Here is a 15,856-nt window from a genome sequence, read left to right as displayed (position 1 = left end):
GTAATTACTATGTGCCAGTCCTGTCAAGTGAACTAGCTTAGAAAACAACTGGTTGTTGGGGCCCCTGGGTGGCTCAGTCAGTTAAGTGTCCGACTTCAGCTCAGGTCATGATCTCACAGTTTGTGGATTCAAGCCCCGTGTCGGGCTCTGTGCTGATGGCTCGGAGCCTGGAGCCTGCTTCAGGTTCTGTGTCTCCCTCTCTCTCTGCCCCTCCCCTGCTCATGCTCACTCGCTCTCAAAAATAAACATTAAAAAAAATTGTAAACAACTGGTTCTTATGAGGGATACGAATGTCATTATTGGTAGATATATTGGGCACTATTATGCCTATTGTTAAAATATCTAGATAGTCAGTTTGTCTTACCTCATTAAACAGAAGAAAAAACGTATTCATTTTATGCTCATAAAGCAACATTTACACAGTTGTAACCTCCTGAACCAAAGGGTTGGATCAGAAAATTAAGTCGTGATTTGGTAATGTGTTTGAATCTATGTGACTTATTAATATCTTCTTTGTAAATAATTTTTATTTTTATTTATTTTTAAAATTGTTTATTATTTATTCACTTTTGAGAGCCAGAGAAAGACAGAGTGCAAGTGGGGGAGGGGCAAAGAGAGCAGGAGACAGAATCCGAAGCAGGCTCCAGGCCCTGAGCTGTCAGCACCGAGCCCTGTGGGGGGCTTGAACCCAGGAACCAGGAGATCATGACCTAAGCAGAAGTCAGACGCTCAACCGACTGAGCCACCCAGGCACCCCAGTAATTTTTATTTTTAAATAGTTTAAGACTTACCAGAAGATGCAAAAATAGTTCTGTGTATCCTTCAACCAGCTTCCCCCATGATATCTTAAGAGTAGTAATACATTATCAAAGTCAGGAAAGTGACATTGTTACAATATTATTAATTTAGTCACAGACTAAAAGTTCTTTTTAATAAATCCTTGTTTTCTATGTAGATTTTCACTTCATTACCACCTCTTACTCTGGGAATCTTTGAACAGTGTTGCAGTGAGAAGAGCCTGCTTAGGTGCCCACAACTCTATAGGATTTCTCAGGCAGGGAAAATTTTCAACACAAAGGTAAACAGAAGATTTAATGCAGGTTTTCATCTCAACTCCAAAGGTACCTCTTTTCCTTTTCTGATGCTTAAAAAAAATAATTTAAAAACCAAGGAATGCAGCCTTATACAATCATTTACCTTGTAGTTTAGTTTATCTAGGGAACTGAGATTTAAATAACAATATGTGGCAGAGGGAAACTAAAGAAAAAGAAACAAGGCACCATGTGTGGTCCCACAAACTGTGCACAGAGCAGCTTCAGGAGGCATGCTGTGCATTGGGCCAATCCTGGAAAATACAAATGAGGGACTCAGGCCTATTTTTAGAGGAGACAAGCGATTCTTCTGGAATGCTTTCTTCCTGGGATCACGGAGTTGAGATTTAGAGTAAACCTAACTGCATCCCAGTTATTAGTGAAGCTTTAAAAATATATGGACACCTGCAAGTATCTTTTCAAATTAGTACTTTTGCTTTCTTTGGGTAAGTACCATTTGGGTAAATACCACAGTAAGTGCCATTATTGGACCACATGATAATTATATTTTTAATATTCTGAGTAACTGTCATACTGTTTTCCACGATGGGTGTACCAATTTGCATTTATACAGTACATGAAGGTTCCTTTTTCTCTACATTCTGGCCAACACTTGTTATTCCATGAGTTTTTTTCATTCAGCCATTTGACAGGTATAAATTGATATCTCATTGTGGTTTTGACTTGCATTTCCATGATGACTGGTGATGTTGAACATCTTTTCATGTGTCAGCCATCTGTATGTCTTCTTTGGGAAAATGTCTATTCAGGCCCTCTGCCCATTTTTTTTTTTTTTTTAATTTACATCAAAATTAGTTAGCATATAGTGCAAGAATGATTTCAGGAGTAGATTCCTTACCCATTTAGCCCATCCCCCCCTCCCTCAACCCCTCCAGTAACCCTCTGTTTGTTCTCCTTATTTAAGAGTCTCTTATGTTTTGTCCCCCTCCCTGTTTTTATATTATTTTTGCTTCCCTTCCCTTATGTTCATCTGTTTTGTCTCTTAAAGTCCTCATATGAGTGAAGTCATATCATTTTTGTCTTTCTCTAATTTCACTTAGCATAATACCCTCCAGTTCCATCCATGTAGTTGCAAATGGCAAGCTTTCATTCTTTTTGATTGCCGAGTAATACTCCATTGTATATATATGCCACATCTTTATCCATTCCTCCATCGATGGACATTTGGGCTCTTTCCATACTTGGGCTATTGTCGATAGTGCTCTATAAAATGGGGGTGCATGTGTCCCTTTGAAACAGCACACCTGTATCCCAGCAATTGCTGGGTCGTAGGGTAGTTCTATTTTTAGTTTTTTGAGTTTTCCAGAGTGGCTGCACCAGCTTGCATGACCATCCTCTGCCCATTTTTAAATCACATTATTTGTTTTCTTGGTATTGAGTTGAACTTACGCTCATAAAAAAACTTACTTGTTCTTTATATATTTTGCATATTAATCCCTATGCACCCATATATTTATTGCAGCATTATCTGCAATAGCCAAGATATGGAAGCAACAACCCAAGTGTCCATCAGTAGACAAATGGGTAAAGAAGATGTGGTATATATAAGCAATGGACTATTACTCACCCATAAAAAGAATGAAATCTTGCCATTTGCAACAACATGGATGGACCTACAGGGTATAATGCTAAGTGAAATAAGTCAGTCAGAGAAAGACAAATCCCATATGATTTTATTCATATGTGGAATCTAAGAAACAAGTGAACAAAGGAAAAAAGAGTCAAAAAGTAGACTCTTAAATACAGAGAATGAACTGGTGGTTTCCAGATGAGAGGTGGGTAAGAGAATGGGTAAAATAGAGAATCAAGAGTACACTTATCATAATGAGCACTGAATAGTGTTTAGAATTATTAGTCATTATATTGTACACTTGAAACTAATATAACACTATGTTAATTGTGCTTCAATTAAAAAAATATATAGATGCCTGGAAGAAACATGGGTCTTTTTTTTATATTAAATACAATTAAAACATTTTTTTAACTGTTATTCAATTTTGGGAGACAGAGACAGAGTATGAGTGGGGAAGTCATACACTTAACCCACTGAGCCACCCAGGCACCCATATATTAAATATAATTTATAATATAATTATAATATATAATTTATAATATGTATTATATATAATTTTATAATATAATTATATAATTTATAATATAATTTATTGTCAAATTGGTTTCCGTACAACACTCAGTGCTCATCCCAACAGGTGCCCTCCTCAGTGCCCAACACCCACTTTCCCCTGTATTGAGTCTTACTTCATGGCTCAGAATATGGTCTATCTGATAAGTATTTCATCTTTACTTGGACAGAATGTTAAATGAGGTCAACTTCGTAGTGTTCAAACTTCTACATTCTTCTACATTAATTTTCTGTCTAATTACTCAGTTGGAGAGGAACTAAAATCTCCAACCCAAAGTATGGATTCATCTATATCCCCTGAAGTTCTATCAGGTTTGCTTCATGTATTTTGCAGTTCTGTTATTAGGTGTATAAATGTTTAGGATTCTTATATTGTCTTGATTGATCCCTTTTTCATTATGAAATTACCTTTATTATTTTCTTCTTTGATCTTGTCTATTTTGTCTGATAGTAATATGACAACTCCAGTTTTTTTTAGTGTTTTTATGATATATCTTTTCCATCCTTTTATTTTTATTCATTTATTTATTTATTTATTTATTTATTTATTTATTTATTTATTTAGTTGAGTCTTCTAGTGGGCAGTTTGTAGTCTTTGTTATCTAGTCTGATATTACGTCTCTATACTGCATGTTTAAAGTATTTACATTTTCATATGTTTATTGATGTGTTTTGTTTCAAATTTAACGATCTTTCTATACATTTTTGATTTTTCCTAATTATAATTTGTTTCCTTGTTTTCTCTTGTTCTGACTTCTTTTGGATTAATTTTTGTGAATTCCATTTCATCTCCTTGTTGGCTTCTTAGCTATAATTCTTTTCTTTAAAGAATTTGCTTTAGGGTTTATACCATGTATTGTTAAAGTTAGTGTAGTATGACTTCAAGTGATACACTAATTCACATACAGTATAAAAACCTTACTAGTACACTTCCATTTCTCTCCTTCTGACCTTTGGACTAATGTTGTCATACATGTTACTTTTACATATGTTAACAACCCCACACCATATTAATACTTGTGCTTGAACAATTATTTTTCAAAGTGACTTAAATAGTAAGAGAAACACTTAGATCTTTACCCATACTTTTGTCATTTCCAGTAATCTTCTACCCTTTGTGTGGATTCACATTAATATGTGTTCTAATTTCCTTCTGCCTGCAGAGCTTCCTTTAACATTCCTTGTAGTGCAAATCTGCTGGCAGTGAACTCTTAGTTTTTATGGAACTCAAAAAGTCTTCATTTGACCTTCATTTTTGAAAGTTATTTTTGGTTGGCATAAAATTCTAGGTTTGACAGTTTATTTCTTTCAGTAATTTCTATTGTCTTCTTACTTGCATTGTTTTGATGTGGAATTACTGTCATCCTCACTTTATACCTTTCATGTGTCTTTTTTCATCTGGATGCTTTGAAGATTTTTTTCCCCCCAGATTTGAGCAATTGGATTGTGGTGACTTGTTTCTTCATGGTTCCTGTGCTTGGGGTGCACTGAGGATTTGGATCTGTAGGTTTATACTAAGAAGATGAGGGGGCCCCTCGGGGCTCAGTCGGTTAGGTGTCTGACTCAGCTCAGGTCATGATCTCACGGTTCGTGAGTTCGAGCCCTGTGTCGGGCTTTGTGCTGCCAGCTCAGAGCCTGGAACCTGCTTCAGATTCTGTGTCTCCCTCTCTCTCTGCCCCTCCCCCGCTCATGCTTTCTGTCTCAACAATAAGTAAATGTTAAAAAAAAAAAAAAAAAGTTCAGCAAACTATGGGCTATAGGCCAAATCTAGTCCGTTGCCTGATTTCATAAAATTTTATTGGGAAACAGCCATGACCATTCATTCACAAATTCATTATGATTATCGTAGAGGTACAACAGCAGAATTGAATAGTTGTAATGGAGATCTTGTGGCCCCCAAAGAATAAAATAGTTTTTTTTCCATCTTGTCCTTTACAAAAAAAGTTTCTTGGTTTATAGTTTACATCAAATTTGGAAAATTTTCAGCCATTGTATTTTCAAATATTTTTTCTGGCCTATCTTCTCTCCTTCTGTTGCTTCCAATTATACATATGTTAGATCACTTGAAGTTGTCCAAAACTTCATTGAACCTATACCTTTGTTTTATACATCCTCCTCTCTGTTAAATTTTGTTTTGTTTGGGTGTTTTGTTATCATTTTGTCTTCAATTACTTCTGCAATATCTATGCCATTAATTCTTTCTTCTGCAATGCTGAATCTGCATTACTGCCGTCTAGTAAGTTTATTACCTCAAAATTTATAGTTTTTAATCTATTAAATTTCTATCTGGAAATTTTTTATATCTTCTACTTCCCTACTAAGCTTTTGAACATAAAGAATAAATACTGTTTCAAAAAAGGAAAAGAATAGAGTTATACTCTTTCAACATTCTTATCTGCAAATTTTAATATGTGTGTTGGTTGTAGGCTGGATTTAATTAATTTTTACTTCCTCATTTTGGGTAGTGTTTTTCTGCCTTTTTTTTTTAATGCCTGATAATTCTGAATTGGATTTGTCCTACGTGATAGATATTTTTGTATAACCATGAATATATTTTTTCCCTTTACATTGATTGATTGATTGAAGTACAGTTGACACACAATGCTACATTAGTTTCAGGTGTAAAACAGTGATTCAAGAAGCCTATACATTATTCTACCTACATCTATTCTATACAAGTGTAGCTACCATTAGTCAGCATACAACACTATTATAATACCATTAACTATATTCCCTGTGCTTTACCTTTTATCCCCATGACTTACTCATTCCACACTGGAAGCCTCACCCCCCCTCACCCATTTTTCCCATGCCTCCACTCTCCCATTCCTCTGGCAACTTCCAGTGTATTCTCTGTATCGATTTCTTATGGTTTTTGTTTGTTCGTTTATTTTTTAGATCACACATATAAGTGAAATCATATGGTATTTGTCATCCTCTGCCTGATTTAGTTCACTTATCATAGTACCCTCTAGGCCCATCCATATTGTTGCAAATGGTGGGATCTCCTACTTTACGGCTGAGCAGTATTCCATTGTATATACATACCACGTCTTCTTTATCCCTTCATGTACGGATGGACACTTGGGTTGCTTCCATATCTTGGCTATTGCAAATAATGCTGCGGTAAATATAGTGGTGCATGTATCTGTATGAATTAGTGTTTTTGGTTTTCTTGGGTAAATATCCAGTAGTGGTATTACTAGATCATATGGCATTACTAGATGTAATTTTTTGAGAAAACTCCATACTGTTTTCTACTGTGGCTGCACCAGTTTGCATTGCTACCAATAGTGCACGAGGGTTCTTTTTTCTCCATCTCTTCACCAACACTTGTTATATCTTGTCTTTTTGATTCTACCCATTCTGATAGGTGTAAGGTGGTCTCTCATTGTGGTTTTGATTTGCCTTTTTCTGATGATTAGTGATGTTGACCATCTTTTCATGTGTCAGTTGGCCATTTGTAAGTCTTCTTTGGAAAAATGTCTATTTAAATCCTCTTCCCATTTTTATTTTTTTATTTTTATTTTTTTTAATTTTTTTAAACATTTATTTATTTTTGAGAGAGAGAGAGACAGAGCATGAACGGGGGAGGGTCAGAGAGAGGGAGACACAGAATCTGAAACAGGCTCCAGGCTCTGGGCTGTCAGCACAGAGCCCGATGCAGGGCTCAAACTCACAGACCGCAAGATCATGACCTGAGCCAAAGTCAGCTGCCCAACCGACTGAGCCACCCAGGCGCCCCTCTCTTCCCATTTTTAAATCAGATTATGTGTTTTTGTGTGTGTGTTGTACAAGTTTTTTTACAAATATATTTTGGAAATTTACTCCTTATTGGATGAATCATTTGCAAATATCTTCTCCCATTTAGTAAGATGCCTTTTTGTTTTCCTGATGGCTTCCTTTGCTGTGCACAAAAGTTTTTTATTTTGTATCACCATGACTATTCTTGAGTTTTGTTCTGGAATACCAGCACGTTAACTGGAAACAATTTAGCCCTTTTGGATCTGCATTTTAATATTAGGAAGGACAGGAGTTGTGCTAAGTCCAAGGATAATTTTTCTCCACAGAGACAGAAACTTCTATGTATTCTGCCCAATGTTCCATGAACCTTGAGGTTTTCCAGTTTGGCACTAGTTGTGTTTTTAAACCAGTTTCTTACATTCTTTCCTAAAAACAGCTTTACTTCAGGAAATTTAGGTCACAGGACAGATATGTTTTCTTCCACGTATTTTTCTCCTCTAGTCCTTTATCTGTAAGTCTTCCTGGCAAACATAAAAATAACTGATACATTTAGAACCAAAAGAACAAAGATTTGTTTTTGCTGTTGTTCTACCATCTCCTAACCAATGTACTCTTGTTTGACCCTAGAGATTTTATATTATTAATATTTCCTTTAAGAAAATTGTATATGGTTTATTAAAATTTACTTTGACCAAAATCTGGGTGTCGATGTAAAGGTGCAGATTGTATTACATGAAAGAAATTATATTTAAAACACTACAGTTTAAAGATTGAAAAATATTTTTATTTCTTTTACAAATTACTACTTCTGGTTCTTTTTCACTGGATAATTTAGGTTTTTATACTTTTTATAACAAATATTCTATATTTGAATCCTACACATTTATGTTTAATGAGTTTTCAAATAATATCCTTTAATTTCATAGTCATTTCTTTTAGGAGTAGAAGAAATGGAATTTTTCCATATCTAGGAAAACATTTTGGCTTTATAACTGTGTTTCAAACTGCAAGTATATTTCCTAATGTCACATATTTTTAGATTTAGACCAACATACTATCATAACTTTCTTGCTTTGTTTTCTTTTAGGTATTTTGGTTTCAATGCATAAATGCTTTGGTCCATTCCTTCATTCTCTTCTGGTTGCCCATGAAAATGCTGGAGCATGGTAAAGGCTTCATTGTTTCATATATTCAACAAAGAGCATGTTTTTCTCACTGGGGCCAGTATTTCTGTGTGTGTGTGTGTGTGTGTGTGTGTGTGTGTGCGCGCACGCGTGTGTGTTTGTTTCCAAAGAAAGACCTGAAGGCAACAAAAAGGGAATTTTAAAATATGTATAAAATTACAGTCCAGCTGACACTTAACAGTTGATCTTTAGAAAGCATTTTCTTTGTGTCTGACATAAGTAAATTGAGAATTAGTGCTCTTATTGTTCGTTTTTAAGAAATATTTGAGTTGGCAGGTCTGATAGAAAGCATAATCATTCTAATGAATCAAGGTGCCCTCCATTAGTAAGTTTGAAATTTATGTCTATTTTCTTATTTCACTTTCCAAACTTGATGCTACAATTTGGACTATACCACAAGTTTAATACGCTTTATTATTAGACCAAGTCTCCTTTTCCTGATACACGATTTTCCAAATAACATTATGTATGAAGTTTTTCTACAGACTAACGTGGGTCCAATACATCTAAATGTAGGAGATATATTTATTTATTTTTTTTTTTAAAATTTTTTTTTTCAACGTTTTTTATTTATTTTTGGGACAGAGAGAGACAGAGCACGAACGGGGGAGGGGCAGAGAGAGAGGGAGACACAGAATCGGAAACAGGCTCCAGGCTCCGAGCCATCAGCCCAGAGCCTGACGCGGGGCTCGAACTCACGGACCGCGAGATCGTGACCTGGCTGAAGTCGGACGCTTAACCAACTGCGCCACCCAGGCGCCCCAAATATATTTATGAAGTGTGCTATTGTGTAATGGGTTCACAGCCATAAAGTAAGGTGTGAAATATGATTATTTTTCTTTAACCAGATTTAATTTTCATTGGGTGTTACTAGAAATATATCCTTTATCTTGGACATATTTTTTAAACATTGAGTTTGAGTTGTATGTGTTATTTGTTGGTATTTAAAAGAAAGGATCTGCCATTAATATAGCTAAAGGCCTTCACTGTAAAAACAATGGACAAAAGTTTCAAATGGTAACAAATTATAGCAAAATCACAAGTTTACAAAAAGTTCCTTTAGGATGGAGTTGTGAGGAGCTCCTTGGACCTGCCTCCCACCCAGATAAGCAAAACTGGTCAAAATTATGAAAACGTGACTCTGCACCTTCTCTGGATAGTGTCCTAAAGACAAACGAAGAAACATTTATTCAAGCAAACCTACTACTCAGTAAGAACATTGAGAGTCTATGGCATTGTAGCCATGACCTACTCCTTCCCTATCTTAATCACAACCTAGCTTGATGGAAGCTCCACTACAGCCAAGTGTGGCCAAGAGGGTAGGAATACTAGTATTCTCAATGATCACTCAATGTTACAATATCTCACAGGAGAGCCAGGCCACCGGCATTTCTTATCCCCTGCCCCTAACTTTGAGTTGAAGAGGCCAAATTCCTGATGAGTGTGGCCAAGAGGTTAGAGCTCTCCTTTTCCAATCAACCTATGTCCATAGGACAAAGTCTCTACAACAGGCACAATAGGCTAAGAATACCGGATCCATGATCACTCTCACCACAGCTTGCTTGTAGGGAAGAGAATCTCCAAGAGATTGCTGGGAAGGCAAGCCAAGAAGACCAGTGACGACAACCTCACTACCACCAAAGATAGTGGCAATAAGGTTTTACCTATGGTAACGGGTGGTACATAAGAAAAGACAGCCCCAAAACTCTTTCCAAAGGAAGTGACTGAAACATACTGGGGGAAGAGTTCAAGTCTAGGGATGTTCTCAAAGATAATAATTCTTCTTAATTGAGACCAACAAGCTAAACCATAGGCCTGGTTCAGAAAGAACCAGGTACAGAAACAGATAAAAATAGCCCTCCTGAGGTGAGAACAAACCTCAAAGACCTGTCTCAAAATTATCCCAGCCTGAATTTAATCAGATCAGACTGCTGTACAATTAATGCCCTAGAACACTGTCAAAAACAATAGAATATCCTGTGGGTAATTAGTGGAGCCTAACAACTGGTGTCATACCAAGTGAGTCAGGTAGCTTAATGGAAAAATCAGGGAAAAGGAGTGTCAATACAGACCAGATAAAACCAAGGTGACTGTGTGCCTGCTCAGGGCTGCACCTTCCAAGGAGCAATACCAAGGTTTCATACTACAGGGGAAATAGACTTCAACTAAAATAGCCAGCCAAATCACAGAACAAATAAACATCAAAACAAATATAAGCCTTGAAGACAGGGGAGGGAAACTAGTATCCAGAGTAGCTACAGTGTATTATGTAAGATGTCTAGTTTTCAGCAACACCAAAAAGTACAAGACATGCAAAGAGACAGGGCAGCATGACCCATATACCCAGTAACAAGTAGGCAACAGAAACTTCCTGTGAGAGGGCCTACATGTCAGAGTTACAAAGAGTTCAAATTAGCCAATACAAACATGTTGAAAGAACCATAAGAAATCCTTAAAGGTATGAGGGTATGAAGGCACATCAAACAGATTATCAAAAAAGAGACAGAAATTATAAAAAAGAACCAAATGAAACTTCTGGAGCTGAAAAGTTTTAATAACCAAAATGAAAAATTCATTAGAGGGGGTCAACAGTAAATGTGAACTGGAAGAAGAAAGAATTATGAAACTTGATGCTACATTAATGGAAAGTATGCAATTTGAAAACCAGAGAGAAAAACAGAATGAAGGAAAATGAACACAGACTCAGAAATATGAGAAGCCTTTAAACACACCAATATAGGCAAATGGGGTATAAGAACCAGAGGAGAAAAGGAATGAAGTAGTAAAACTCTTCAAGGAAATGATAGCTAAAGAGCTTCAAATTAGCTGAACAACATTAATTTGTACATCCACGGGGCTCAGTGAACTTTAAGTGAGATAAATGCAAAGAGATCCATACCCAGACACATGTAGCAAAAATGTTGGAAGCCAAAAACAACAGGAAAATATTGAAAGCAGAGAAATAAAAGTGGCTCATGGACAAGGGAGCTCCAGTTAAGACGTACAGATGACTTCTCATCACACACACACAAAAATGGAGGTCAGAAGGCAGTGCTGAAAGAAAAAAAACCTGTCAACCAAGAATCTTATGCCCAACAAAATAATTTTTCAAAAATGAAGGCAAAACAGAGACATTCTCATATAAACAGAAAAATGACAGGATTTGTTACTGTAATACATGCTTTTCAAGAAATACTAAAGGAGGTTCTTCAGATTAAAAATAAGTAAACCCAGTTCACAAAGAGCATTGATAAAGGAAATTATGTAATCATATAAGACAGTGTAAATGCATTATCCCATCTTGTCTTTTCATAAATGATTTTAAAATAAATTTCATAAAATAGTATAGATGCAAAATCTTTATCAAAATATCAACATACTAAATCTAGAAATATATATAAGGGTACACACAAAAACACCAAATGGGATTTATCTCAGGAATGCAAGGTTGGTTTAACACACAAAAATAATGTCATTCATCATAAAAATAAAGGACAAAAATTACATGATTGTCTCAATAAATTCAGAAAAAGCATTTGACATAAGTCAATACATCTTCATGATAAAAACATTCACTAAAGTAGGAATAGAATTGATCTTTCTGAATCTGATAAAAGACATCTACAAAACTCCCACAGTTAACATGTTTAATGGTGAAAGACTGAATGCTTTCCCCTAAAATCAAGAATGAGGGGCACCTGGGTGGCTTGGTGGGTTAAGCGTCTGACTCTTGATTTCAGCTCAGGTCACGATCTCAGTTTGTGAGATTGAGCCCAGCATCACGCTCCATGCTGAGAATACAGAGCATACTTCATATTCTTTCTCTCCCACTCTCTCTGCGCCTCCCCCGCTCATTCTCCCTCTCCCTCTCGCACGCATGCTCTCTCTCTCTCTCGCTCTGAAAAATAAATAACTATGCTTAAAAAAAGAGGAAAAAATATCATTTACAGTACTTCTATTCATCATTGTTCTGGTAATACTAGGCAGTATAGTTGGGCAAGAAAATGCAATAAAAATCATCCAGTGTAGAAAGGAAAGAGTAAAATGATCTCTATTTGTATATGACATGACTTTATATATACATATATATATATATATATATATATATATATGTATATATAAAATTAAATACTATTAAAATTAAAATACTATTAAAGATAAATTAAGGTTTAGGGTACAAGATTAACACACAAAGATTCAATTTTATTTCTAGACAACAGCAATAAGAAAACAGAAAGTGACACTAAGAAAACAATTCTATTTACCATTGCATAAAAATGAAGAAAATACTTAGAAATAAATTTAACAAAAGTTCAAAATTTATACCTTGAAAATTATAAAACATTGTTGAAAGAAATTAAAGAAGACTTAAATGGACATAAAGTCATCCAACATTTGTGGATTGAAAGATGTAATACTGTTTAGCTCACAACACCTCCCAAATCACTAAATGAATTCAATAAAGTGGCAGGATACAAAATTAATATAAAGAAATCTGTTGCATTTCTTTTTACTTTTTCTTTTTTTTGGGGGGGACAGGAAGAAGAAGGGAAGAGGGAGAGGGAGAGAAAATCTTAAGCAGGCTCCATGCACAATATGGAGCCCAATGCAGGGCTTGATCTCATGACCATGAGATCATGACCCGAGCCAAAGTCTAGAATTGGTCACTTAACCAACTCAGCCACCTAGGTGCCCTGTGGAAGTCTATTGCATTTCTATATCCTGCTAATGAAATAGAAATTTAAGAAAAAAAAAACCATTTAAAATTACACAAAAAAGAATAAAATACCTAGAAATAAATTTAATCAAGATGTAAAAGACTTTATACTCCAAAAACTATAAGACACTGGTGAAAGAAACTGAATTGACACAAACAAATGGAAAGATATATCATGCTTGTGGTCGGAAAAATTAATATTGTTAAAATGTCCATAATACCCAAAACAATTTAAAGATTCAGTGTGATTCCTATCAAAATACCAATAGCATTTTTCACACAACTAGAACAAATAGTCCTATAACTTGTACGGAACCACAAAAAATCCTGAAGAGCCACAGCACTTTTGAAAAAGAACAAATCTGGAGGTATGTATTACAATTCCAGATTCAAGATACACCACACAGCTACAGTAATCAAAACAATATGGCACTGACATAAAAACTGACACATGAATCAACAGAATAGAGACTCCAGAAATAAACCCAAGCCTATACAGTCAATCTACAACAAAGGAGGCAAGAATATACAATGGGGAAAGACAGTCTCTTCAATAATTGGTGTTGGCCATTCACAAAAATAAACTCAAAATGGATAAAGGACCTGAATGTGAGACAGGAAACCATCAAAACCTTAGAGGAGAAAGCAGGAAAAGACCTCTCTGACCTCAGCCATAGCAATCTCCTACTCGACACATCCCCAAAGGCAAGGGAATTAAAAGCAAAAGTGAATTACTGGGACCTTATGAAGATAAAAAGCTTCTGCACAGCAAAGGAAACAACCAACAAAACTAAAAGGCAACCAACGGAAGGGGAAAAGATATTTGCAAATGACATATCAGACAAAGGGCTAGTATCCAAAATCTATAAAGAGCTCACCAAACTCCACACCCGAAAAACAAATAACCCAGTGAAGAAATGGGCAGAAAACATGAATAGACACTTCTCTAAAGAAGACATCTGGATGGCCAACAGGCACATGAAAAGATGTTCAACGTCGCTCCTCATCAGGGAAATACAAATCAAAACCACACTCAGATATCACCTCACGCCAGTCAGAGTGGCCAAAATGAAGAAATCAGGAGACTATAGATGCTGGAGAGGATGTGGAGAAACGGGAACCCTCTTGCACTGTTGGTGGGAATGCAAATTGGTGCAGCCGCTCTGGAAAGCAGTGTGGAGGTTCCTCAGAAAATTAAAAATAGACCTACCCTATGACCCAGAAATAGCACTGCTAGGAATTTACCCAAGGGATACAGGAGTACTGATGCATAGGGGCACTTGTACCCCAATGTTTATAGCAGCACTCTCAACAATAGCCAGATTATGGAAAGAGCCTAAATGTCCATCAACTGATGAATGGATAAAGAAATTGTGGTTTATATACACAATGGAATACTACGTGGCAATGAGAAAGAATGAAATATGGCCTTTTGTAGCAACGTGGATGGAACTGGAGAGTGTGATGCTAAGTGAAATAAGCCATACAGAGAAAGACAGACACCATATGGTTTCACTCTTATGTGGATCCTGAGAAACTTAACAGAAACCCATGGGGGAGGGGAAGGAAAAAAAAAAAAAAGAGGTTAGAGTGGGAGAGAGCCAAAGCATAAGAGACTGTTACAAACTGAGAACAAACTGAGGGTTGATGGGGGGTGGGAGGGAGGGGAGGGTGGGTGATGGGTATTGAGGAGGGCACCTTTTGGGATGAGCACTGGGTGTTGTATGGAAACCAATTTGACAATAAATTTCATAAAAAAAAATAAAAATAAAAACCATTAAAAATAAAAAAAAATTGGTGTTGGGAAAACTGGACAGCTACATTCAAAAGAATGAAACTAGACCTCTTTCTTACACCATACACAAAAATAAATTCAAAATGGATTAAAAATCTAAATGTGAGACTTGAAATTAAAAAATTTAAAAGAATATATAACAGTAATCCTTGGACATTAGGCTTAGCAACACACTTATCCACATGTCTCATCAGGCAAGGGAAACAAAAGAAAAAATAAATTAGTGGGACTACACCAAAACTAAAAGATTTTGCACAGCAAAAGCAACCATCAACAAAACAAGAGGCAACTTAGTAAATGGGAGAAGATATCTGCAAATGATACATTTGATAAGGAGTTAATATCCAAAATACAAAAAGAACTCAACATAAAAAAAAAGGCATCTGATTAAAAATGGGTAGAGGACCTGAATGTCTTCCCAAAGAAGACACCCAGATGGCCGACTGACACATAAAAAGATGCTCGACATGACTGATCATCAGGGAAATGCAAATCAAAACTACGGTGAGATATCACCTCACACCCATCAGAATAGCTAATACCAAAAAGATAAGAAATCAGTGTTGATGAGGATGTGGTCAAAAGGGAGCCCTCATGCACTGTCGATGGGAATGCAAACTGGGGCAGCCACTGTGGAAAACAGTATGGAGGTTCCTCACAAATGAAACATATAAACACCATATGATCCAGCTATCCCACTAATGGATATTAACACAAAGAAAACAAAAACAGAATTTCAAAAAGATATACACACCCCTAGGATTATTCCAGCACTATTTACAATAGCCAAGATACAGAAGCGTCCCAAGTGTCCATCTATAGATGAATGGATAAACAAGATGTGGTATGTGTGTACACACACACATACACACACATACACACACATACATATACATACAATGGAATATTACTCAGCCATAAAAAAGAACAAGGTTTTTGTTTTGTTTTTGTTTTTTTTTTTTTGCCACTTGTGACATCATGGGCAGACCTAGAGGTTATTATGCTAAGTGAAGTTAAGTCAGAGAAAGACAAATACCGTATGATTTCACTTACGTGTGGAATCTAAAAAACAAAACAAATGAACAAAACAAATTGAATAAAACAATTGAACAAAATGCTAGACAAATACAGAGGATAAACTGTTGGTGACCAGATGGCAGG

General features: G+C 35.9%; 1 protein-coding gene across 11 annotated transcripts in view; it reads left to right on the top strand.

The window, feature by feature from the left end:
• Positions 1-15,856, top strand: part of LOC122217771 (phospholipid-transporting ATPase IB-like) — a 220,755-nt gene that overhangs the window by 153,254 nt on the left and 51,645 nt on the right. For 9 of the 11 annotated variants that reach the window (XM_042935461.1, XM_042935374.1, XM_042935929.1 and 6 more), the window contains 2 exons: positions 956-1,078; positions 8,087-8,165. In XM_042935461.1, coding sequence (XP_042791395.1) covers positions 956-1,078; positions 8,087-8,165 — 202 coding nt within the window. The remainder of the gene's footprint in view (positions 1-955; positions 1,079-8,086; positions 8,166-15,856) is intronic. The other 2 variants (XR_006201859.1, XM_042936009.1) reach the window with 1 other exon arrangement.

The sequence above is a fragment of the Panthera leo genome, chromosome A1 (assembly GCF_018350215.1).
Source record: "Panthera leo isolate Ple1 chromosome A1, P.leo_Ple1_pat1.1, whole genome shotgun sequence".
Taxonomy (NCBI): Eukaryota; Metazoa; Chordata; class Mammalia; order Carnivora; family Felidae; genus Panthera; species Panthera leo.
The sequence above is the reverse complement of the archived record's forward strand: the minus strand, read 5'-3'. Positions and strand labels throughout refer to the sequence as shown.